The sequence below is a fragment of the Elephas maximus genome, chromosome 4, assembly GCF_024166365.1.
Source record: "Elephas maximus indicus isolate mEleMax1 chromosome 4, mEleMax1 primary haplotype, whole genome shotgun sequence".
Taxonomy (NCBI): domain Eukaryota; kingdom Metazoa; phylum Chordata; class Mammalia; order Proboscidea; family Elephantidae; genus Elephas; species Elephas maximus.
Window position 1 is genome coordinate 33,298,551 of NC_064822.1, and position 27,536 is coordinate 33,326,086.

Sequence of the window (27,536 nt, forward strand, 5' to 3'; positions counted from 1 at the left end):
CCTTGTTAATCCTGAGCTATAATTTTCTGTCTATCCAATGAATTTCGGTTGTCTCAAGAATAGTTGAACACTGCCATATCCCACTACTTAAAGTCATTGAGAGTTACATTTTTTTTTTTCCTTCTCTCGAGTTTTCTTATAAGCTAAGGAAATGAAATAAAGTTAATGGGCGGCGTTGGGTCTCTGTGTGACAGGTATGCTGTTTGCATTAAGATCAAGGTTTGCTACCTCAGAATGTAATGACATGCCTCAGCGGTGCCACTGCCCATCCTAGGAAATGAGGATGCAGTCATGGGCGGCTCCCTTCATCAAGAGAAGGACCTCCATGAGCAACTGCACTACTGCAATTTTGTTATGCCTTACATGATTATATTGGATTTCATCTAGAAAGGAAGGAAAGGATAAGGAAACTTGAATATACTAGACAGAGAGGGAACTCTCATTGAAAATCCATGGTGCAATGATATCACCTGCTTCTAAAGACATCTGTGTTCCCTTAACTGGACAGTGTTTAGTTCATTAGGACTTTTGAATGTCCACCTTTAGAGAAGAAGCTAAAGAGGAATGCATCTTTCCCTTTGAATCACTCACCCCCAGTCCAGTGGAGTCAGGCAGGGAATGAAGGTCAATACTCAGGATCACAGTGTTAGCTGAGATGAGGGCCAGACTTCCTTAGGTGCTAGGGATTTGCTAATCCCACTAGCCTGGATGGCCAGTGTAAGAAGGCTTTGGTAAAGTGGGGAAGGGCTTCCTGGAGGCACTAAGAAAACAGGAGATAGAAGCAGAAGAGTCACATTGAGAGAAGAAGGGTAGACTTACCTAATGAGCCTGAATCAGATACTGAATGAGATGATGCTAGAAGAGCCCCAACTCAGAGCCCTCCTTGTCCACCATCCAGGAACTTGGTGGTTCTCAAAAATGACTGGAGAGGGTGGGGGAATGAATCAAATCAGAATCCTCAGAGGAGCTTTGTTAGAAGACACCTGCCCAGGTCCCTGCCACAAAGCCTGAGTCCTCCCAGGTCACACTACAGACAGCATAGTTTACTAGTTGAGAACTTGAGTTCAGAGCTGGCCACACTGGAGATGGGATTCTAGCTCTACCCTTACTAGCTCTGTGACCTTTGCCCAACTAATAAACTTTTCTTACCCCCATTTCCTTATCTGTAAAATGGTGATGTATTAATAGTACCTACCTCCTGGGAATGTTACGAGAATTGGAAGAAATACTCTGTGCAAAATGCTTGGTACAATACCTGTCATAGAAGCAGACACTCAGTGAATGTAAATTTTTCTTTCATGACTGGAACATAATTTTATTCAGAAGAAAATTTGAGCTCTTGTCCAACTCTGAAAAGAAGAACAAGGTGAACAAAATAACTTTGATTATAATTCTAGACATCAGTCAGTTTTAAAGACATCAGAATCACAGTACATACCCAAACTGTTATAATTTTGTTTGAAAGATTTGCAATTTGAATTATGATGAATATGAAATGTTGTCATCCTGCTTATCAATTTCCTCCCAGCGTAAATGTTTTTGATGACAACAAATTTTCTGGAAATCCGAAAGGCCTATCTAACTGGTTCTCTTCCTTCCTCCTGCCCCCATCCCACCCGGAAAGAATTCCCTGACCAGGAGCGCACCCCTTCCCAATGACTCCCAGGCTCGCAGCGGAGCTCGTTTCCACACTTCCTACGACAAGAGATACGTCATCAAGACCATTACGAGTGAAGATGTCGCCGAAATGCACAACATCCTGAAGAAATACCACCAGGTAATTTTATTTGAAACTCTGGGAAGGTTAAAATTCGTGGCTAATGATCATCAAGGCCAATGGTTTAAATGCATAGTTAGGAAATCATAAGAACACATCTGACATGAAAATATCCTTGTTGTGTGCCATGGAGTCGATTTCGACTCATAGCGACCCTGTAGGACAGAGCAGAACTGCCCCATTGGTTTTCCAAGGAGTGGCTGGTGGGTTTGAACTGCTGGCCTTTTGGTTAGCAGCCAGGCTCTTAACCACTGTTCCTCCAGGGCTTCTGGGTTTTTTAAAACCACTGTGGCCAGATTACTGACATTTAACCTTTAGGAATGCTTATTCAACGAAGATCATTAGCTATTTATATAATGCTCTTCATCCAAAGACTTCTGTATAATAGTTTTGATGATCACCATTCTGATTTTGAAATCACTCAGGTTAGGGTTTGTCAACATTTCAGGAGTGTATTGCCAGAAGTTAGGGGTTGACCTCTCAGTATGTATCCATTTATACCTCCAACTTCTATTGCGCCTTCACTAGTCCCTTCCTGTTCTTGCCTGCAGAAAGGTCTACCCTGCTTGCATCCTACTGCTGAGAAAGTATCTCCTTTTAGAATGTCACTGTTGGTCTATTTCCTGCTCCTTTTTCACCCCTCAGCATTATCTCTTCAAAATTGCCTGGAGATAATATAAAACCGCTCTCGGGAGCACCAGTCTCTCTCTCTCATGGAATAAATTGCCAGCGCAAGCTGGCATGGTGGGGCAGATGTTCACCCGGAGTTGTGAGAGGACTGACTTACTGCAGTAATAAGAGTGTCAAGTCCAGTGTTGGCCAATTCCGGGTTCAAATCCCAGCCCTGTCTCTTACTAACCATGTGACTTCTGGACTTTGAAGCCTCCGGTTTTTTTTTTTTTTTAATTTATACAATGGAGATAATAATAATACCTAATTTATGGAGTCCTGAAGATTAAATAGGAAAATGTAAGGTCAAATACTTAGCAGTGTCTGCAACACACTAACCACTTGTTGTCAGGTCGACCCTGACTCAGGTAACCTCATGTATCTCAGAGCAGATCTATGCTCCATAGGATTTTCAACGGCTGATTTTTCAGAAGCAGATCACCAGGCCTTTCTTACAAGGAATCTCTGGGTAGACTCAAACCTCCAACCTTTAGGTTAGCAGCTAAGCATGTGAACCATTTGCACTACCCAGGGACTCCCCATCCACTGTTGTTGTTGTTGTTGTTAGGTGCCGTCGAGTTGGTTCTGACTCATAGCAACCCTATGCACAACACAACGAAACACTGCCCGGTCCTGCGCCATCCTTACAATCGTTGTTATGCTCGAGCCCATTGTTGCAGCCACTGTGTCAATCCACCTTGTTGAGGGTCTTCCTCTTTTCCACTGACCCTGTATTCTGCCAAGCATGATGTCCTTCTCCAGGGACTGACCCCTCCTGACAACATGTCCAAAGTATGCAAGACACAGTCTCGCCATCCTTGCCCCTGAGGAGCATTCTGGTCACACTTCTTCCAAGATGGATTAGTTTGTTCTTTTGGCAGTCCGTGGTATATTCAATATTCTTCACCAACACCATAATTCAAAGGCGTCAACTCTTCTTCGGTCTTCCTTATTCATTGTCCAGCTTTCACATGCATATGATGTGATTGAAAATACCATGGCTTGGGTCAGGCGCACCTTAGTCTCCAGGGTGACATCTTTGCTCTTCAAGACTTTGAAGAGGTCCTTTGCAGCAGATTTGCCCAATGCAATGTGTCTTTTGATTTCTTGACTGCTGCTTCCATGGCTGTTGATTGTGGATCCAAGTAAAATGAAATCCTTCACAACTTCAGTCTTTTCTCCATTTATCATGATGTTGCTCATTGGTCCGGTTGTGAGGATTTTTGTTTTCTTTATGTTGAGGTGCAATCCATACTGAACGCTGTGGTCTTTGATCTTCATTAGTAAGTGCTTCAGGTCCTCTTCACTTTCAGCAAGCAAGGTTGTGTCATCTGCGTAATGCAGGTTGTTAATGAGTCTTCCTCCAATGCTGATTCCCTGTTCTTCTTTATATAGTCCAGCTTCTCGGATTATTTGTTCAGCATACAGATTAAATTAGGTATGGTGAAAGAATACAACCCTGGCGCACACCTTTCCTGACTGTAAACCAATCAGTATCCCCTTGTTCTGTCCGAACAACTGCCTCTTGATCTATGTAAAGTTTCCTCATGAGCACAATTAAGTGTTCTGGAATTCCCATTCTTCGCAATGTTATCCATAGTTTGTTATGATCCACACAGTCGAATGCCTTTGCATAGTCAATAAAACACAGGTAAACATCCTTCTGATATTCTCTGCATTCAGCCAGGATCCATCTGACATCAGCAATGATATCCCTGGTTCCACGTCCTCTTCTGAAACTGGCCTGAATTTCTGGCAGTTCCTGTTGATATACTGCTGCAGCCAGTTTTGAATGATCTTCAGCAAAATTTTGCTTCCGTGTGATATTAATGATATTTTTCTATAATTTCCACATTCAGTTGGATCTCCTTTCTTGGGAATAGGCATAAATATGAATCTCTTCCAGTCAGTTGGCCCGGAAGCTGACTTCCATATTTCTTGGCATAGACGAGTGAGCACCTCCAGCGTTGCATCTGTTTGTTGAAACATCTCAATTGATATTCCATCAATTCCTGGAGCCTTGTTTTTCCCCAGTGCCTTCAGAGCAGCTTGGACTTCTTCCTTCAGTACCATCGGTTCCTGATCATATGCTACCTCTTGAAATGGTTGAATATCGACTAATTCTTTTTCGTATAATGACTCTGTGTATTCCTTCCATCTTCTTTTGATGCTTCCTGCGTCGTTTAATATTTTCCCCATGGAATCCTTCACTATTGCAACTCGAGGCTTGAATTTTTTCTTCAGTTCTTTCAGCTTGAGAAGGGCCGAGCGTATTCTTCCCTTTTGGTTTTCCATTTCCAGCTCTTTGCACGTGTCATTATAATATCTTTTTTAGTTTTCTCGAGAGGCCCTTTGAAATCTTCTGTTCAGTTCTTTTACTTCATCAATTCCTCCTTTTGCTCTAGCTGCTCGATGCTCAAGAGCAAGTTTCAGAGTCTCCTCTGACATCCGTCTTGGTCTTTTCTTTCTTCCCTGTCCTTTCAGTGCTTTCTTCATGGATGATGTCCTTGATGTTATTCTACAACTCGTCTGGTCTTCGGTCACTACTGTTCAATGTATCAAATCTGTTCTTGAGATGGTCTCTAAATTCAGGTGGGATATACTCAAGGTCATATTTTGGCTCTCATGGACTTGCTCCGATTTTCTTCAGTTTCAGCTTGAACTTGCATATGAGCAATTGATGGTCTGTTCCACAGTTGGCCCCTGGCCTTCTTCTGACTGATGATATTGAGGTTTTCTTTCCATCGTCTCTTTCCACAGATGTAGTCAGTTGGATTTCTGTGTGTTCCATCTGGCCAGGTCCATGTGTATAGTTGCTGTTTATGCTCGTGAAAGAAGGTGTTTGCAATGAAGAAGTCATTGGTCTTGCAAAGTTCTATCATTCCATCTCTGGCATTGTTTCTATCACCAAGGCCATATTTTCCAACTACTGATCCTTCTTCTTTGTTTCCAACTTCCGCATTCCAATCGCCAGTAATTATCAATGCATCTTGATTGCATGTTCGATCAATTTCATACTGCAGCAGCTGATAAAAATCTTCTGTTTCTTCATCTTTGGCCCTAGTGGTTCTTGCATAAATTTGACTAATAGTTGTATTAACTGGTCTTCCTTCCAGGCGTGTGGATATTATCCCATCACTGACAGCGTTGTACTTCACGATAGATCTTGAAAAGTTCTTTTTGACGATGAATGCAACACTATTCCTCTTTGAGTTGTCATTCCAAGCATAGTAGACTATATGATTGTCCAATTCAGAATGGCCAATACCAGTCCATTTCAGCTCACTAATGCCTAGGTTATCGATGTTTATGCATTTCATTTCATTTTTGACGATTTCCAATTTTCCTAGATTCATACTTCGTACATTCCAGGTTCTGATTATTAATGGATGCTTGCAGCTGTTTCTTCTCATTTTGAGTCGTGCCACATCAGCAAATGAAGGTCCCGAAAGCTTTACTCCATCCACGTCATTAAGGTCAACTCTACTTTGAGGAGGCAGCTCTTCCCCAGTCATCTTTTGAGTGCCTTCCAACCTGGGGGCCCATCTTCCAGCACTATATCAGACAATGCTCCACTGATATTTGTAAGGTTTTCAGTGGCTAATGCTTTTCAGAAGTAGATTGCTGGGTCCTTCTTCCTAGTCTGTCTTAGTCTGGAAGCTCAGCTGAAACCTGTCCTCCATGGGTGACCCTGCTGGTATCTGAATACCAGTGGCATAGCTTCCGGCATCACAGCAACACTCAAGCCCCCACAGTACAACAAACTGACAGACACGTGGGGGCTCCATCCACTAGGCACTCAATAAATGGGGGCGGTGGTGGTAGCAATATTGTCATCAAGATGATAATTTATAACAATAACTAATAACTAAGTAATCTTGAGAAATTGTAGTCTTATGGAAACCCTGGTGACGTAGTGGTTAAGTGCTACAGCTGCTAACCAAGAGGTCGGCAGTTCAAATCCACCAGACGCTCCTTGGAGACTCTATGGAGCAGTTCTGCTCTGTCCTATAGGGTCGCTATGAGTCGGAATCTACTCAATGGCAGTGGGTTTGGTTTTTTTTGTTTTGGGCGTCAATTTGGCCATTGCTTGCAACATTGCAAGAATCACCTTCACAGCCAGAGTTGGAACCATCACTAATCACACACACTCAGTTGCTTTTAGGGTCATGCTTTGTTTTTTACCTAAATAGCTACAAATACCTTTCAGAGGTAAAGATTGCCTATCACAAAGGATATTCAAAATAAAGTGCTACAGGCCATGACTGTGTTAACAAAAGAATACTCAAAGTGCTTAAACAATGTTATTATTAAGTATTGGTTTCTCAAAGTGTCTACTTTGAACACAGTACTCACCTGGATTTGGGAGCTCTGAGATGTCTGTTTAAAGGTCAGCTTCATTGCTTTATGGGCATGTTTTATGTTCTAATATCATAGATAATTTCTTGTCAATTGCTTTTTCTTCCAAGCTTTGCAAATGTTATCGGTTGCATTTTTGGAGAGAAGTACATAAAATTTTTGAGGTAAATCAAGAGTGCCTCTGATTTGTTTTTTGAAAACCCGATTTGTTCTCTGAATTCATTTAACAACTAATAAACCTTTCATAACATCTATTCCTTTTGAAATGTGTTCTACAACACTTACACTGTTACCTGTTAGAAAGGAAATTTTAAAAGTGCCAGGATAGTACCGTGAGGGCAAAAACCCCATCTCTGGCTTCTGAATGAATTGAGTTACAGATTGCAGCTTTTAACTGTTCACCTTTTAAATTGTGTACAATCTCATTTTCCCTTTTGGAATTTAATGCCATTCTTATGCATTCTTTTTATACTTTCTCTGAATTGTTCCAGAATGTTTAAAGCAACGTGAGACCTCACAATGGATGGGGACATATTGGTTTGATAAATGGCTGTGATACTATTCTCATAAAATGTGACATGCAGTTCAGATATAAACTTCTTAATGACAGCATTGAGTTCAGAATTATTTGACTTTACAGAAATCACAATTTGAAAAGTTTTCTCTAGGGTGGATGCTGCAACCTAACATACAGATTTGACATATCATCAGTGTCACATAAACTACACCAGGAGTCAGAACATGCTCTAGGAACTTCACAGCGCTAATTTCCTCTCGTCCCACAACTACAGAATAATTATTTTCTTGCCGTGTTCTTTATCCAGACAAGTCTCATTTATCCAGCATGTATGTTTTATTTTCTTCTTAGAAACAGAGTATTTTCAATATGATATAAAGGATCTTAATGATCGAGAATCACCATTATCAGTATAATTATTTGAAGGATACGAAGTTAAAAGTCAGGAGACTTTAGGTCCTAGCGTATTTTGAACTGGTTACATAGGTGATCTCTGAACTTCAGTTTCCCCATCTGTATTTCTTTCATTCATTTAGTTGTTGATGTATTTACTCTCAACCTTATCCCGGAAAGGATTTAAGATGGCCTAAAATACAAGATATGATAAATGAAAAAAAGGGAAGATAGAAAAAGAGAGAAAAGGGTGAAAGACCCAAAATGGAGCCTGAGATGAGCCTAAAAATTCATACCATGGTGATCAGCATGCTTGCTGTTTAGGGCCACTGATTTGATCCCGCCTTCTCTCAGCCAAGATGGAAGGGGAAACCTGAGTAAGTCAGTTACACAGCTAAGGTGTCTGGATATGGAAATGAATGAATTGCTAAGGAGAAACATAACCGTTCTTGGTACTAAGATCAGACATAGCTGTCTCTAAGGAGTTCTCCACAGAAAGGACACGTGACAGGATAAATAGCATCCTCTACAACAAACTGAGTAACATACAAGAACTTCATAGAACTTAAAAAAAAAAAAATCAGTATAGGCGGCTGAAATCACACCAACCTCGAATTTAAATTTAGTAAGTGCAGTTCTACCAAAGGAGGATGCAGTGCACACTGGCTACCTAGCTCTCTGTCATTCTGACTTCATCCAGGCATGATATAGAATGTTCTTCTAGCTGCTTCTCATGCACCACTTCAAACAAGGTTTCGATGAACATTGCATGGCAGTGAGGTCAACATTGCATATCCTCCATATGATCAGACAGAGGCTCCCCCATCTACAGCCTGAGGAGGTCCTTTGAAATTTTACCATCCTGTCATTACATTCAGTGATGCTCAGAGGCGTGAGATATGTTGTTCCCACTTTAAGTAGTCCTAGACTACTTTCAAGTCCCCAGGTGGCGCAAAAGGTTGCTCTCAACTATTAACTTCAGGGTTGGTGGTTTGAACCCACCCTGTGGCACCATCCGCACACATCTGTCAGTTTGTCATACCGTGGTGGCTTCTGGAATTGCTGTGATCTGGAAGCTATTCACTAGTATTCAAATACCAGCAGGGTCACCCATGGTGGACAGGTTTCAGCTGAGCTCCCACACTAAGACAGACTAGGAAGAAGGACCTGGCAGTTTACTTCTGAAAAAAAAAAATAGCCAATGAAAACCTTACGAATATCAGTGGAACATTGATATAGTGCTGGAAGATGAGCCCCTCAGGTTGGAAATCACTCAGAATATGACTGGGGAGGTGCTGCCTTCTCAAAGTAGAATCAACTTTCATGACGTGGATAGAGTAAAGCTTTGGGGAGCCTCATTTGCTGCTGTGGCATGACTCAAAATGAGAAGAAATAGCTGTAAACATCCATTAATAATTGGAATGTGGAATGTACAAAATATAACTCTAGGAAAATTGGAAGTCATCAAAAATGAAATGGGACACATAAAGTGTGATATCCTAGGCATCAGTGAGCTGAAATGGACTGGTATTGGCCATTTTGAGTCAATCATATGGTCTGCTATGCCGGGAATGACATGTTGAAGAGAATGGCATCACGTTCATCCTCAAAAAGAACACTTCAAAATCTATCCTGAAGTACAACACTGTCAGTGATAGGATACTATCCATAGCCTACAAGGAAGATCAGTTAATATGACTATTATTCAAATTTATGCACCAACCATTAAGGCCAAAGATGAAGAAATTGAAGATTTTTACCAGTTTATGCAGTCTGAAATGAATCAAGATGCATTGATAATTACTGGCAATTGGAATGCAAAAGTTAGAAACAAAGAAGGATCAGTAGTTGGAAAATATGGCCTTGGTGATAGAAACAATGCTAGAGATCGAATGATAGAATTTTGACGGACCAGTGACTTCTCCATTGCAAATACCTTTTTTTAACAACATAAAACAGCAACTATACGCATGGACCTCACCAGATGGAATACACAGGAATCAAATCAACTACATCTGTGGAAAGAGATAATGGAAAAGTTCAATATCATCAGTCAAAACAAGTCCAGGGGCCAATGTTGGAACAGACTATCAATTGCTCATATGCAAGTTCAAGTTGAAGCTGAAGAAAATTAGAAGAAGTCCAAGAGAGCCAAAGGACGGCCTTCAGTATATCCCACCTGAACTGAGAGACCATCTCAAGAATAGATTTGAAGCATTTAACACTAATGACCAGACAAGTTGTGAAATGACATCAAGGACATCATACATGAAGAAAGCAGAAGGTCATTAAAAACACAGGAAAGAATGAAAAGACCAAAATGGATGTCAGGAAAGACTCTGAAACTTACTCTTGACTGTAGAGTAGCTGAAGTGAAAGGAATAAATGATGGAGTAAAAGAGCTGAACTGAAGATTTCAAGGGGAGGCTCCAGAAGACAAAGTAAAGCATTATAATGACATGTGCAAAGACCTGGAGTTAGAAAACCAAAAGACAAGAACACACTTGGCATTTCTCAAGCTGAAAGAACTGAGGAAAAAATTAAAGCCTCAAGTTGCAATATTGAAGGATTATATTGCCAGAATATTGAACAACGCAGAAGCATCAGAAGATGGAAAGAATATACAGTCACTGTACCAAAATAATTGGTCGACGGTCAACCGTTTCAGGAGGTGGCGTATGATCAAGAACCAATAGTACTCATGGAAGAAGTCCAAGCTTCACTGAAGACATTGGGCAAAAAACAAGGCTCCAGGAATTGACAGAATACCAACTGAGATGTTTCAACAAATGGATGCAGCAGTGGAAGTGCTCACTCGTTGATGCCAAGAAATTTGGAAGATAACTATCTGGCCAACTGACTGGAAGAGATCCGTATTTACGCCTGTTCCAAAGAAAGGTGATCCAACTGAATGTGGAAGTTATCCAAAAATATTGTCAATATATCACATGCAAGTAAAATTTTGCAGAAGACCATTCAAAAGCAGTTTCAGCAGTACATCAACAGGGGACTGCCAGAAATTGAGGCCAGATTCAGAAGAGGATGTGGAACCAGAGATATCATTGCTAATGTCAGATACATCTTGGCCAAAAGCAGAGAATACCAGAAAGATGTTTACCTGTGTTTTGTTGACTATGCAAAGGCATTTGACTGAGTGGATCATAACAAATTATGGATAACATTGAGAAGAATAGGAATTCCAGAACACTTAAAATTGTGCTCATGTGGAACCTGTACATAGACCAAGAGGTAGTCTTTTGAACAAAACAGAGGGATGCTGCATGCTTTAAAATCAAGAAAGGTGTGTGTCAGGGTCATATCCTGTCACCATACTTATTCGATCTGTATGCTGGGCAAATAATCTAAGAAGCTGGACTATATGAAGAAGAATGGGCCATCAGGATTGGAGGAAGACTCATTAACAACCCATATTGTGCAGATGACACAACCTTACTTGCTGAAAGTGAAGAGGACTTGAAGCACTTGCTGATGAAGATCAAAGACTACAGCCTCAGTATGGATTACACTGAAACATAAAGAAAAAAATCCTCACAACTGGACCAATAAGCAACATCATGATAAACAGAGAAAATATTGAAGTTGTAAAAGTTTTCATTTTACTTGGATCCACAGTCAACGCCCTTGGAAACAGCAATCAAGAAATCAAATGATACGTTGCATTGGGCAAGTCTACTGTAAAAAACTCTTTTAAGTGTTAAAAGCAAAGATATCACCTTAAGAACTAAGGCACACCTGAACCAAGCCATGGGGTTTACAGTCACTTCATGTGCCTGCGAAAGCTGGACAAAGAATAAGGAAAACCAAAGAAGAGTTGATGCCTTTGAATTATGGTGTTGGAGAATATTAAATATACCAGGGCTGCCAGAAGAACGAACAAATCTGTCTTGGAAGAAGCATAGGCAGAATACTCCTTAGAAGCACAAATGGCAAGACTTGGTCTCACATACTTTGGACATGTTATCAGGAGGGACCAGTCCCTGGAAAAAGGACATCGTGCTTGGTAAAGTAGGGTCAGTGAAAAACAGGAAGACCTACACCGAGATGGATTGACACAGTAGCTTCAACAGTGGCCTCAAGGATAACAACAGTTATGAGGATGGCACAGGACCAGGTAGTGTTTTGTTCTGTTGTATATAGGGTGGCTATGAGTGGGAGCCACCTCGATGGCACCTAACAACAATAGTGGCACCATGGAAGAAAGGCCTTTCGATCTGCTTCTGTATGGGTCAGAGCCAAGAAACCCCTATAGAGCAGTTCTAATTTATAACACATGAGGTTAGGAAAATAATTTACTGTTTTGGTATATATATGTGTTTCTTCATTTTTCTGTTAAAAAAAAAAATTAGGCTAGAATAAACACAAAATATCAGAACAGCATTCAAAAAGGAAAAAATTTTCAAGAACCTACTTAAATGTTTTATTTCCTCTAAACTGAATATTTTTTTCCCCCACTCACGGAATTCATTGGGTGTTTTGGTATCATGTAGCTTCAGCTTAAATAATGTCAGTTAACTATGTCAGTAATGTCAGTAAAATCTTAGAAGTTTTAGGGGAGGAAATAAACTCAATGTAGACAATCAAAAAAATCCCTTAAGAAAATTTTAAGCTTTTGAAATATAGAGTTTAAATTGATTTTATTATTAATTGCAAAATGACTGAATTGATCGATTTCTCTGGTAACCTAAAAACTTTTCCCATCTCTAGTACTTGGGGAATGGTTACCAACCTTAGTTAAATCCAGAAATTATGCCTAAAAATCTGAACTTCCAGTTAAGTAAGTTAGTTAAACAAAAAAAAAAAAAAAAAACCAAACCTGTTGCTGTCAAGTCGATTCTAACTCATAGTGACCCGATAGGACAGAGTGGAACTGCCCTGTAGAGTTTCCAAGGAGTGCCTGGTGGATTCAAACTGTTGACCTTTTGGTTAGCAGCCACAGCACTTAACCACTACGCCACCAGGATTTCCTAAATAAGCTGGTTAGTACCTCAAATTTCAGTAAAGGATTTTAGGGTGAACGCTGACTTTTTGGGAAACTCCTTCAAGTGCATCTTTTTCCGCAGCCGCGGAGGAAAGTGGAGTTGGCCTTATCATTCTAGAGCAAAGATGAGTAGACTAAAACTGAGACAATAGGTTAATAAAGCGGAATACCATGACAGGCAAAAAAAAAAAAAAAAAAAAAGGTGGGGGGGTATAGCTATAGGACTAAGAGAAAAAGTTATACACTATACCAGTGCTTCTGAAACTTTAATTCCGTACAGATCACCTGAGTATCCTGTTAAACTGCACGTCCTCACTCAGTAGATCTGAGTTTTTAAAAAGCCCCCAGGTGATGTCAATGAACCACCTGAGAGTGGCCAGCAGTCCCTGCTTTTCAAAACAGGACAAACATTCTGAACACTCTTCTGAGTCTACTCTTTGGCTTTTTTGTTCACTGTCTGTAGGAGTGGTAATTGAAATTTGAAAGGTGCTTTAAAATTATAAGCCCTATCAGTACCTTTTGGAGCCCTGGTGGTACAGTAGTTAAGAGCTCAGCTGCTAACCAAAAGGTCAGCAGTTCGAATCCACCAGCCGCTCCTTGGAAACCCTGTGGGGCAGTTCTACTCTGTCCTGTAGGGTCGCTATGAGTCAGAATCGACCCGATGGCAGTGGGCATGGGCATCAGTACCACTGAAACTATGAAACTGAAGCTTCCGTCGGACCTGCTTCTCCCATCAGAAGCTTCAGACACGTTTCTTGCTTCTCTCTTAGAAACCTTGGGAAGGTGTTTGCCATCGCAGGGGCTCCTGTGGCCCTGGGGCCCTAGAGGGTTCCCTTTGTAGGCCAAGGCATCACCACTTGCCAGTGGGACATTGTGACCCTCCATTCCTGGCATCTTCAGCCGTTTGTTCTCCAGGTTTCCCAAGGGGCTGCCCAGCCTACTTACCAGCACACTTTCCTGCAGTATTTCTCCAGTTCCTGGAAATTCCATAACCCTTCTCTTTTTAAATATTGCCTCTTGCCTCTATTCTGTCCTTCTGGCACTTCAACAGCCATATAGTATATTTGACGTTCTCATTCTGGCCTCCAGGTTTCTTAATTTTTCTTATTTTCCATCTCCAGACATCTCTGCTCAGCTCTGGGTGAATCCTTCAGATGTATCTTTCAGTTCTAATTCTCTTTTCAACTGTTCTAATCCACTGTTCCACCTACCCAACGATTCTTTATTTCAGTAGTTATGTTTTTCATTCCAGAAGTTACATTTTTTTTAAATATGCCAGTTCATTGCTGATAGTTTCTTGTTATATAATCCTCTTTGAAATTGCATCCTTCATTTTTTTAAACATTTTATGCATAACTATTCAAATTCCATTTCTGACAGTCCAGCCCCGCAGTTCCTCCAGGCCTGGATTTATTGTCTCGTGTCTACTGACTCTCGTTCAGAGTGGCTTGCCAGAGCAGATGCTGACACAGAATTTGGGGTCAAGGTACTTAACAGGGATCAGAGCCTATGTAGGGAAGAAGGACGAAATTGGATTGGGCAGAGGTAGAAGTCAAACTGATACAGGCCTGACAGCACCTGGCAAACCTGGGTTGGGACAAGATGACTTGGCCTGTGTCACTCACCACATGCAGGCTGCCTCAGGAAAGTTGTGACCTCAGCGAGGCAGCTCCGGGCAGCTGAGTAGACCGTGAAGAAGCCGCCAGCTGAGGACTGTTGGCTGACTGTACTTCCACAGCTGGGCAGCAAGGCTTTGCCTTGTGTTTGATAATTTTGGTGAGCTTATTGCTTAATCTCTGGAAGGCCTATGAGCCTAATTTAGAGAAGCTTTTTTTTTTTCCTTCTCCTTCTTCTTTTTTCCAGAGGGTTTGTTTCTGCTGAAGAAGGGAGTGGGAGTATTCCCAACCCAGAACCTGTCAACTGCCTTCAAAGGTCTGGCTGAGAGTGAGAGTCCCAGGCTCAGTTTCCCCACCTCACTGATGTTCTAAGTGTCACTAGACCCACAAGAGTGTTCCTATAGGGAGATAGCACCTCCCAGCTTCCAGCCTCTCCTGCTACCTGACCCTCTGCTGTATGATTCTAGTCCCGCAACACCATGGCCCTAGCTCAGGCCACCCTGGCCCTGCCTCCTGGGTATGCCTGCTCAAATAGTTGGCCTCCCAGCTCCAGTCACAGGCCACCAAGGGCTCAGCCCCTGAATGTTTGTGAGGTAAGGGAGTGATTCTAGAACCCTTCTGCCGTCACTGATACCAGCTAAGCCTCCCATCTGGGGTGTGGTTCTTGTGGAAGCTATGAGCCTCCCGGAGCGCCTAGTGAGTGGTGATGCCAGGAGTGGCCATTTTGCATTAGATAAGTAAACACCATTTACTTTTATGATAAAGTATTTTTTACAAAGGTATTTCATTTTTAATGATCTTTTTATGGGTCTTTATTATAGTGTAACAAATGAAATTAGGAGCATCAGTGTTTGCATTTGGGTATATTATGCATTATTACCTTGGTGTTAAGAATATTTGTGCACAATATGGATGAAGCTAGAGGGCATTATGCTGAAAGAAATAAGCTGACCATGAAAGGACAAATACTGTATGAGGCTACTATTATAAAAACCCAAGAAAATGTTTAAAAAACCAAACCAAACTCTTTGCCATCAAGTTGATTCCAACTCATAGCAACCCTATAGGACAGAATAGAACTGCCCCATAGGGTTTCCAAGGAGCAGCTGGTAGATTCAAATTGCCGACCTTTTACGCAAAGGAAAAAAAAAAATCTTTGATGGTTACAAGGGATGGGAGGGTTGGGAAGGGGAGATCACTAACTGTTTAGTAGACAAGTGGTAGACATTGGTGAAGGGGAAGACAACACACAATATAGGGGAAGTCAGCACAACTGGACCAAGGCAAAGTCATAGAAGCTTCCTAAACACATACAAATACCTTGAGGGACAGAGTTACTGGGGCTGAGGCCTGAGGACCATGGTTTCAGGGGATACCCAGGTCAACTGGCATAACATAGTTCATAAAGAAAATGTTCTACATCCTACTTTGGTGAGTAGCATCTCGGGTCTTAAAAGGTTTTGAGCTGCCATCTAAAATACATCTGTTGGTTTCTGCATTTGGAGAAAAGGAGAGTGAAGAAAACAAAAGACACAAGGAAAATATTGGTCCAAGGGACTACGAACCACAGCCTCCACCAGCCTGAGCCCAGAAGAACTAGATGGTGCCTGGCTACCACTACCGAGGGCTCTGACAGGGATCACAATAGGGAGTCCCGGACAGAGCAAGAGAAAAATATAGAACAAAATTCAGATTCTCAAGACTTACTGGTCTGACAGACTGGAGGAACCCCTGAAACTATGTCCCCTGGACACCCTGCTAACTCACAACTAAAGCTACTTCCAAAGGCTACCTTTCAGGCAAAGATTAGGCAGGCCTATAAAACAAACAATACCACACGTGAGGAACGTGCTTCTTAGTTCAATCAAGTATATGAGACCAAATGGACAACTCCTGCCAAAAAGCAAAGACAAGAAGGCAGGAAGGGCCAGGAAAGTTGGATGAATGGACATGGAGAACCCAGGGTGGAAAGGAAAAGGGGGAGAGTGCTGACAAATTGCAGGGACTGCAACCAGTGTCACAAAACAATTTGTATATAAATTTTTGAATGAAAAACTAATTGGCGCTGTAAACTTTGACCTGAAACATAATACGCTACAGAGGAATGTCTGTTCCTTTTAAGCCTGACTTTATTAACTTAAGAAAAGAAGTTTTGTATTTATGTTAGCTTAAATTAAGCCATCCTTACATTCTTTTTTGACTTCAAAACTGTTTGAAACCAGAATATTTTAACTAGCACTTAGACCATTCCCCAAAAACATACCAAGGCCATCAATTCAAGTACAGCTAGAGTTATTTATTTGATCATTCTAAAACAATCCATTGATAATTTCAGCCTTTCCTTCATTCTTTGTTTCCATTTATTCTTTTATGTAAAGTATGTTGTTGGCGTGATCTATAAACATAGCCAGAGGTACGATAAGGATGACAGCTAATTTAACCTTTCAAAAACATTAAATGAAACCAGACTACATTGAAGCATTAATTTGATGGTATATTAAATTGTCATGTTGAGCCTCTGGGAAAAACAATGAGTGAAACATGATAATAACAGCAATTTCCAAAAGCCAGAGCCCAGGTTCACACTACCATGCAGAGATATAAATATTTATCTGTTGCAGTACGTCGCTTAGAGTCCTTGCTGCCGAAACCTTCAGTCAGCTGTGAATCGTTGAATGGCATTTCATCTTGCATGAGAAGAGCAGCCAACCAGGGATTCCTAGTACTTGTCATTCTTGGTGAGCGCCGAAGAGCAAAGGAAACAGGTCTTGCGGCTGTTAGGTTTTATGTTTTTAAAAGCCTGATTCCACCACATCAGCTAATTGACCATTGCATTACAGCTCTCACAAGGCAGCCATTAGCTATACAGAAAATGTTCTAAACGAAACCCATGAAGAGAGAAAATTTGCCTTTGTCGATGATGCCATGAAATCATTTATAAGTAGATGTTTCCAAAGAAAGCAGAAAAAAGTAATGTCTGCTAGTCTTGGAAACACAGGATTACAGACAAAACACGACCACCAAATGTAAGAGTTTCTTTGAGAGTACTCATTGAAAAGAACAGAAGCCACTGTGTGATTAAATAATGGAAGGAGGTGATGTAAGGTACCCAGCTATGAACATTCTAAAATGCAAGTGCAGGTAATGGACTGAGTTCACACTGAGGCAGGGGATGCAGACCCCAGGAGTAATTGTGGTTGATGTCCATACATATGGTATCATAGAATGGATGGTGAACTCTAATCAGAATAGTAATCAAGCTCAGTTTTTTAAAATTTAGAAGTAAATATCCAGCACCTACGCAGATGAAAGCTCAGCATCATCACTGGATTGCAGGTATCTGAAAACCACCACTGCCAATGCCAGAGAGCTGCCGCTTGATGTGCGAGAAGAGCTTGGCTGCAGGTGAGCTGGAGAGCCTGGAAGGCTGGCAATAACAGGCAGTGAGTGTGACCCAGAGAGGAGGACCTAGGGGAGAAGGCCAAGTAGCCACTGAAAGGAGCTCTCTTCAGTATTGCACATGTGCTCAGAGAGAAGCCTCTCTCTTGTCTGGTGACTCATTGCATAACTAAGGCATGGCAGGTAGAGCGCTGCTTGAAGAGGGGCGCTGATGAGCAATTTCTTTTGGCCTTCATAGTTTCCATTGCCAGCTGTCAGAGATCATTCAGCAATTTAAAATTCATTGCCATTGGTGCTGTTTACCATAGATAATATTCAGAGCCACACACAGGGTGACCAGCATTGCTAAGTGTTTGGTCCATTTGTAACCTTATCCCCCTTGGGACCTCAAGATGCCAGTGGACTCATTTGACTTCCAGAAAGGAGCCTACCAGGCTGCTTTATGGTGCTGCATCTGTGAGGTGTGTAAACTGAGACATAATATAGCAGATAGGGGACACCTGTATCAATTGTGGCCTTTTTGCCAGTTGGACAGGACCACTCTGGAGCCACATCAAGACAGTGGTTGAAAGTGAAAGGAGTATTTGTGCCTTTCTTAAAAAGTGGCCCTGAAGATTAATTTTTTTTTTAATTATTTTTTTAATTTATTTTCCATTTTTGCAGTCTGGAAATTAATCTTAAATATGTAGAAGAGAGGAAGCAAACATTCCTTAGATTGTTTTGCAATTGAATCAACAATGTTAAAAAGGAATTAGTAGATGCTTAGAGTAATTTTAACTTTTAAAAAAAGGGGGTACTCATATAAATAGTAGATCATTAAAGTCATGGCATTGTGCCACCTCCAGGACACTCGAATCTCATTTTGAACCATTTATTTACAAGTTGTTTTGTTAATTTGGCTATGGTATTTAAGTTTTTTAAGGGAACAATTAGCATTATGACCCTAAAAGCAACATAAAGTAGAAATTATTTAATTTTTAGTGTTATTTTTGTATTTATAAAAATATTACCTCACTGTATGAACAAATACACACAATTTTATTCATCTTTGGAAAGTCTTTGTTCTATAGCAGTTGCTTGAAATTGGGAGTTCCCATCAGACATTTAAAATACAACCCGTTTGTCAGAGTCGATTTTAGGAACACATCAGGTGCTCTTGGCAGTTTCCCTCCCTCCCCCTTCCTTCCAGCAGGCTCTGCTTCCCTACCTTTACATCCTGCAGGGTGGGACATCTAAAAAGTAACAGATTTCTCCTCTGGTTGCATCATGTCTAAGCAGTATTGTGCCAAAAGAACCCCTAGTCTTCTGGGGTGTCAGTAGGGAGGGACAGAGGGGGGAAGCAGGCAGACCACCTCCAATTGCTATATACATGATCCTGCACTTCACAGAGGCCACCAGTTATCAGTGTTATAAGTACATACAAACTTTGGTGAGATACAGAAATTCTAAGTGTAAATTCTATCTAAATCATCTGACATAGATAATTAACATAAATAGCTTAATGAAAATTTAACATGATTAAAGTAGTGATTCTTCTCTACCTCCTTTCCCCCAAATACTTTTTAAGTTGCTATAGTTGTGTTCCTCACAAGATGCTGACATTCAGAGAAAGAAAAAGTGCTGAACGGTGAAGTCGACGTAGGCAGTAATAACAGCAGTTCGTTAAGACTGACATCTTTAAGCAATTATTTTACTATACCCCTTTTTCTCCTTTCGTGGCTGACATGTGCCTGTGTTTTTTCTTGTGAACCATTCTTCATTTATCACAGCCATTGTGAGAAAAACATTGTGCTTTCCTTTCATTGTAAAATGCAGTGGATTTTTTTATGCTTTCAAAATCCAGAATTTTCATTTTTACAGCACCTGGAGGTGAGAGTCATAGTATTAGTTATAAAAGTATCAGAGAGAGTAAGCATCTATAAGAAATAGCTTATTTTTTTTTTTTAATGTTTTGGGTTTTTTTGTTTTAATTTGCTCCACTTATTTATTCAACAAATATTTCTTAAATGCAAAATAGACAGAGCCCTACCCTCATGGAGCTTACGTCAGCAGAAAAGCTGTATTATACTAGTAATGAGAGCATGTTGAATGCTATGTGTCTTTGGAGCTCAAAAGAAAGATTCTTGACTAAAAGCATAAATTTGGGAGTTGTTGGCATACAAACAGAAACTGAAACAAAAGGGGTAAATGAGATAGCCTAGGAGCAGTGTAGAATGAGAAGTGTAAGAGGGCCTAAGTCCAGGCCCTGAGGTAATCCTGTATTCAAAGGTCACATAGAGAATGACGAATTGGCTAAAGAGTAGAAAAAGGAGGGAAAGAGTAGAGAGAAGAAAACCAGGAGAACGTGGTCTCTCAGAAGACAAGCCAAGAGTGTTATTCAGGAAAGACCTTGGTCAAGAGTGCCCTATGCTCTAAAAGGTTTGAGTAAGATAAGGACTTTAACCCTCCCCGCCTCCCTGCTGCCTGGGGTCATTGATGAGCTTAATGAGAACAGTTGCTGTGGAAAGGTAACCCACTTCCGTAGAGTTGATTCTGACTCATAGTGACTCTATAGGTCAGAGTGGAACTGCCCCATAGGGATTCCAAGGCTATAATCTTTACGGAAGCAGGCTTCCACATCTTTTTCCCATGGAGCTGCTGGTGGGTTTGAACCACTGACCTTTTGGTTAGCAGCTGAGCACTTAACCACTGGGCCACCAGGACTCCTTTGAGGAAAGGTGCCAAACCCACTGCCATTGGAGGGCAAAATTCAGAGTGGAATGAATTACAGAATGAATGGGAAATAGGTAAGTACAGAAACCAAATGTAGACAGCCCTTCCAAGAAGACAGATGGAGAAAGACATGGGGTCAAAGGAAGGATTTTGTTTATTTTTACTTTTTATTATAAAAATTTTCAGAAATATAGAAAAATGATAGTATGTACCCATCACTTAGATTTAATGATTAACATTTTTTAATTTCATTGTGCTTTAGGTGAAAGTCTACAGCATAGTTTCTTATTCAAAAAACAATTCAACATTTTACTATGTATTATCTTTTGTTTTTGCTGAAGTACTTCAAAGTAAAATATAGATGTAATGTTTCATCTCTATTTTAATATGTATCTCTGAAACAGGAGGACATTTTTTTTATCACACTGACAAAAGTAACAATTCTGTAATATCAGCAAGTATCTAGTGAGATATCCATATTTCCCCAGTTGTCCTCAAAATGTTTGTTCAAGCCAGAATCCAGTCAAGGACCATGACATTGCATTTGATTGTTTTGTCTCCACAGTTGAGTATTTTTTTTTATTTGTTCTAAGAAAAAAACGCAAGCACATTTCAACACTGTGAAAAAGCCAGTGGAGGGAGGGAGTTGAGGATCCTGGACTGAGATGGATAATGCCTGAGAACTCAATGGAAGAGTTGTCAGGGCATGAAGAGAGGGATTGGCCTTGGAAGGAGCTCCACCCTCTCCCTGCTCACCGGAGTAGAGAGTGGGGAGTGGTGCAGATGCTGGGAGATTTGACACCAGAAAGCTTCTGTTTTTCCTCTGAAGTAGGATAAGTTGCATAGAGACCAGAAGGAAGTCTCTGTGTTCCCTGCCATGCAGTCAGTGCCGATCACAATGTGGAGCACATAATGGCAGCTTAATAAGTATTCGTTTAGCAAATCTATGAACGAATGTTGAGAGTGATGAGGGGGTTTTGAGATTTGAGGGAAGTGGAAAATGTTTGATTTATAGATAGTACTTCTTCGGTGCTTTTTACATATCAGGCTCTGTTCTCAGAACTTTGTAAATATTAACTGATTTAGTCTTCACAAAAGCCCTATGCATTAAGTACTATTACTTCCCCCTGTTTTCCAAATGCAGTCTCTCGGTGGTACAGACAGTTAATGTGCTCACTGATTACTGAAAGACTGAAGGTTCAGGTCTACCCAGAGGCACTTTGGAAGAAAGGCCTGGCAGTCTATTTCTAAAAAAATCAGCCATTAAAAACCCTGTGGAGGACAGTTTACTCTGACACACATGGGGCCTTCATGAGTCAGAATCAAGTCCACGGCAAGTGGTTTGGTTTTTTATTTTCCAACTACAGAGACACAGGGAGGTTGAATAACTTGCCCAAGGTCACACAGCTAGTGAATGTGGAGCGGGAACTAAGAGGGCTCCTAACAGCATGGCATGGCCAAGTAGTGCTGAGAGCCCAGTTAAAGCTGGAGACTGTGGACTTAGACTCTACCTGGCTATATGATTTCCTGTAGCAGTTTGTGCTGGGGAGAATACTTGTAGCTGTGTCCACTGGGTGTTAGAATTTGTACATAGGATTTCCCGGGTCAACTGTTGAAGAAACTGAGAGGATTTACAGTCAGGCCTGTTTGTGTCAACACCTTTCATCCCCCACATCATGCTAGGGTACAATGGTCCCCAACCCTGGATTTCATTAATCCTGTTAAATGTTCCTCTACTAAAATACAACAGTGTGTTCTTTCTTCAATGCCGCCACACAGAAATTCAGGAGTAGAATTTTCTGCAAAATTTCAGCTCATAAATGTTTTCTAAGCCTTTGATACCAACTGCTACTTAGCCATACTGAAATCTAACATGTTATGCTCTAATATGGGTTACGCTTTCATGCATATTTACATATTTTGTAGTTTTTTCATTGAATTTATTAAATCTGCCTTTTCTGTAGTTTTCAAGGTGGTTATCAAAGAGCCCCATAGGTGAACCAGCACACGTATAAATGTGCAGATGAAGTAGATCAAAGTTGACCTTTTTTTATGTGTATTAACTTATATAATCTTAAAGATAGGAGCATTGTAAAATGTAATCAGTATGGTTGTTTGTCCCTGTAAAAAGACTTGTAAATGGTTTCCTGTATAATAATGGCTAGCATTTGCTATATGGCATGGCACTCTGTGGCTCTGCATAGAGTTTATACATATATATATATAATTTATTTTTGTCATTGAGAATATACACAGCAGAAATACACCCATTCAACAATTTCTAAATGTACAATTCAGTGACATTGATTACACTCTTCAAGTTGTGCGACCATTCTCACCTCCTTTTCCTGATTGTTCCTTCCCTGTTAACATAAACTGCCCCTCAGTTTCCTGTCTAATCTTTGGAGTTGTTGTCAGTTTCATCCCATATGGATAGTTCTTAAAAGAACAGTACTCAAGGCAGACATTCTTTTACTAGTTAAGCTAAACTATTGTTTGGTTTTAAGAAGACTTCAGGGGATACTTTTGATTTAAGGTTTAAAGATTTTTCTCAGGGCAGTAGTTTTCAGGGGTTCATCCAGCCTCAATAGTTCAATAGTCTGGGTTGCATCAAAATTTGATGTTCTGTTCTGTATTTTCCCCCTTTCGATCAGGATGCTACTATAGAATCTTCGATCAGAATGTTCCATAATGGTAGCCAGGCACCATCCAGTTCTTCTGGGCTCATGGCAAAGGAGGCAGTTGTTCATGGAGGCAGTTAGCATAGAGAGTTTGATCAAAGAAATATTTTCTACTGGCAGGACTTTTTAAAGATAAGCCGTAATAGAAATAATCTGAGTAGAACCGCACAAAGGAGGGGTTGAGTAACCTAAATAAAATTTTGGTGTGTGCTCCCAGGGCAGGGGTCATGTCCTGTGTTCCTCGAAAGCACCTACCACAAAGTCTGGCTCAGAGAAGATCCCAGTGTTTGTAACTTGTTTTGGAGCACAAACCAGACAGGTTTAACATTAAAATTTCTTAACAGAGTTTTGAATAAAAATTATTATTATTATCATTATCATCAGTAGTAAGAGGAATATAGTACAGTAGCCAGGTATTGTGTAAAGTATTTTGACATACTGTTACCTGTAATCCTCACAACAGCCTTCAAGGTAGGAATTGTGGTGCTCATTTTCTAAAATATGAAAGAAAAATGCAAAGTAATTAGGTAACTTTTCCAAGATCTCACAGACAGTAAATGGAGGTGCCAGAATTCATGTGCGCATCTTTCTGGCTCCCAAACCTACATTCTTTCTACTCTGCTTACACAATGTAGACTGCCTCAGGCTTCATGTTTTAAGATGCACTGAACTTATCTCTCATAGCGGAAGGGGGCGAAAATCCTTTTTATTTCTGTAGATCACATGTGAGAAACTTTCTATTCAACCAATGGCTATTTACCACCGTTTTACGATAGCAAAACTTAATTTATTATTTTTTGAGAGGAGATAAGTATGAAATACTCCATCTGATTTCAAATTAAGAACAAGTTGAGGTAAAACTTTATTTCAGAAAATATGCCAAATTAAAATTATGTAGCTGAATTAAGTATTATTGTCAGTAAGGAAAAAAGGGAAGAAGCATCTTCAAAATTTGCCAAAACCTTGGCAAACAAAAATCAAACTCATACACTGATGCTGTTTATCTTTTTTTTTTTTTTAATGATAAAAACTAAAGGCATTTTAGCTCTTTAAGATGGTTAAGTATTACCAGAGTTGATTGTTAACAGTGTTTCCCATAAAAGTTTGAAAGGGTATCTTAATTTTTTTTTTTTAATGAAATACTCATCGTAAGAAAGAAAAATGCAAGCAGTATTGGGGTGGGGAGGGGGGAAGGAGAGAAGGAAGAAAGAAAAATTACCCAGAATTCCACCATGACCATTTGGTGAAGGAACATTCCTCCAGGTGTTTTTTTATAAAATGCACAGTGTGTGTAGTTTTACATACTGTGATCATATGATTCATACTATTCATTATCCTAGAGATTTCACACACCATTATGTCATGGCTGTAAAAGAGCTTTTTGAAATCTTCTTTGCCCTCATCTCAAGAAAGGAGAATGTAACTTTCTTCTTTGGAAAGTACAGTGGGAGTCCAGTATTACAAAGATCTATTTTCAAGGAGAAGCATCTCCATCTTGTGGACTTTTAGAGTATGATCATTAAAGACTTCTAAACTCATGTTGTGTTTTTGCAACTCTAATTTGAAATGGCGTCATCCCTGGTGCTTGGCCAATGAACTTGATGAAATCCACCATGACACCAGAGAGGCCCCATCTGTCTGTAGAGGAAGCGTTAGTGCCCTGTGGTAGCAAAGGGCCAAGGCTTCATGCCTCTGCTCTCCAGAACAGGTTAGCTCTAGAAAGTAAAGTCTCAGCTTAACTAATCAATGAGAAACAGAAAAACCAGGACCAGAGCCCAACCACCCTAGCTTCTAACACTGCGCTCCCTCAACAAGGTCCCGTTAATCTCAACCTCAACACTGTTAAATAAGCTGATCTCAGGGGCCAAGAGGCTCTCCCTCGACCTCGTAAAATCATCATCAAGGCTTCTGGGGTGAAAGATGGAAACCTTAGGTAGAGAATAATTCTACTTTGAAAGGATTATAGAAAGGACCAATTGTTGTCCTCTTGCCTTACAATCTCCTATTATCTTCTGTAACCAAGTTTTGACTCTACAAATTACTTTGGAAGATTAGAAAACGTATCTCTTTGGAGATAAAGTTGCATTTTCTAAACCCTGGTGATGTAGTGGTTAAGAGCTGCAACTGCTAACCAAAAGGTTGGCAGCTCAAATCCACCAGCCTCTCCTTGGAAACCCTATGGGGCAGTTCTACTCTGTACTGTGGGTCACTATGAATGAGAATCAACTCAACAGCAATGGGTTTGGTTTTGTTTGGTTTGTGGATACATAGTGAACACAGATCCAAGCTGTAAGCAGCAACAAATAGGACCTTTTTTAAAGTTGGAGGTTTTCCTTTATATAAGCATCACAAGCTGAAGAGTTGTATTTTACCTCTAAATGAGCATCATTTGATTGGATAATTTTTTCCCCCCTTTTTCTTTCCCTCCTATTGCAGTATATAGTGGAATGTCATGGGATCACTCTTCTTCCCCAGTTCTTGGGCATGTACCGGCTAAATGTCGATGGAGTTGAAATATATGTGATTGTTACAAGAAATGTGTTCAGCCACCGTTTATCTGTATATAGGAAATACGATTTAAAGGTGAGATTTGATTTTATTAATTTTTGTTAAATAACTCAAGCTTACCCATTCACATTATTATAAATACTGTGATTAATGATGTTAAATGCTTAGGAAGCTCTCAAAGCTTAAAGCCACCGGGAAATTAGCAGTGTGCCACTTCATGTTAAACAAGCATTGCTTGCTGGCTTTACCAGAAGACACTTGTCCATAATAGAAATCATGTCTGATTTAATTCAACAAATATTTATTGAACACCAGCTATATACCAAGCACTGTTCTAGGTGACAGGAATAGTGCGATGAACAAACTAGACCAAACCTGCCTTAAGCAGCTGACATTCTTTCTGGTGGGTAGAGACAACAATAAATAAAATTAATAAGAAAATCATGTAGTATATTAGGAAGTGATAAGTGCTATGGATAGAAATAAAGAGAAAGGGTGGGAGGAGGGATACAGTTTTAAATAGTGTGTCAGGAAAGATTTCACTGAGAAGATGACATTGGAGCAGACATGAAGGAGGTAAGGGAATGAACTTAGAAAAGAGGACTTATGGCAGAGAGAACAAGTACAAAGGGCCTGAAGCTCATTTCGGAGATTTTAAGTAACAAGGGGACCATTGAAGATTGTGAGAGTGGAGTGCTATGATCTGACTTCTAGGATCACCAGCTGCTGGGTCAAATATAAACTTAAGGGAGAATGTACAAGTCAGGGGTTGGCAAACTATTGCTACCTGCATACCAAATCCAACTTGTGGTCCATTTTTTAAATAAAGTTTTATTGAAATACAGCCATGCCCATTGTTTCTGTGTTGTCTGTGGCTACTTTTGTGTTGTAATAGCATTGGTTGCCACAGAGACTGTTATGGACCAGGAAGCCTAAGATAGTTACCTTTGGAGCCTTTTCAGAAAAAGTTTTCTAACTCTTCATCTACATCAGTGGTTCTCAAACTATTTGGTCTCAGGGCCCCTTCACACTCTTAAAATGGGACCCCAAAAAGCTTTTGCTATGTAGACTATCAATACTTTTAGTATCAGAAATTAATGAGAAAATTTATAATGCCTATTTGAATTTATTTAAAATAATAATAAAATCATTACATGTTAAAAAACTAACATATTTTTATGAAAAATAACTGTTTTGCAAAACAAAAAATTGTGTGAGTAGCATTGTTTTACATTTCTGCACATCTCTTAAATGCCTGACTTAATAGAAAACAATTGGAACGTCTTATCATGTACTGCCGTTAATCTGTCGTGATATATTATTTGAAGTGTATGAAAAAATATGGCCTTAGGCAAATTTTGTACATAGTTGGAAAGGTAGACGGAGTATTTTAATAACCTTTTCAGATATACTTATTTGATATTACACCAAAATGAAACAAATGTAATTTCTGAAAACTTAGCTGCAATGTGGAATCTGAAATACATGAGTAAACGTTTGTGCTCTCTTGCATTAAAATCTGTTGATCTGCCTTGGACTTTGAGTATGTGATTTTATAACATCATACATTGGTCATTTGGAGAGTACTGATCACTGATTTATGAGGATCTTCCACATATTGATGCATTTCTTTATACATTGTCAGAAAATCACATTCATGTCACTACCAGTCTTGTCAGAAAAGTATTTAAACTATCAAGTTCAGAGTGGCAGATCCAAGTTTTAAAAAGTTCTCATTTTCACCATTGTTATTGCAGTATCACTGCAAATGCCAGATTTTATAATTAACATGAAACATTGTCACTTGTTTTCCTTGAGATGGCAGTCACTTTGTTCATTTTTGAGCAAGTATCTGCCAAATACCCACATCAGAATAACCAACGTTTGTCAGGAGTTCTTTCAAGTA

At 40.1% G+C, this 27,536-nt stretch overlaps 1 protein-coding gene across 3 annotated transcripts in view; it reads left to right on the plus strand.

The window, feature by feature from the left end:
* Window positions 1–27,536, plus strand: part of PIP4K2A (phosphatidylinositol-5-phosphate 4-kinase type 2 alpha) — a 194,742-nt gene that overhangs the window by 128,290 nt on the left and 38,916 nt on the right. For all 3 annotated transcript variants that reach the window (XM_049881848.1, XM_049881850.1, XM_049881849.1), the window contains 2 exons: window positions 1,625–1,777; window positions 25,559–25,705. In XM_049881848.1, coding sequence (XP_049737805.1) covers window positions 1,625–1,777; window positions 25,559–25,705 — 300 coding nt within the window. The remainder of the gene's footprint in view (window positions 1–1,624; window positions 1,778–25,558; window positions 25,706–27,536) is intronic.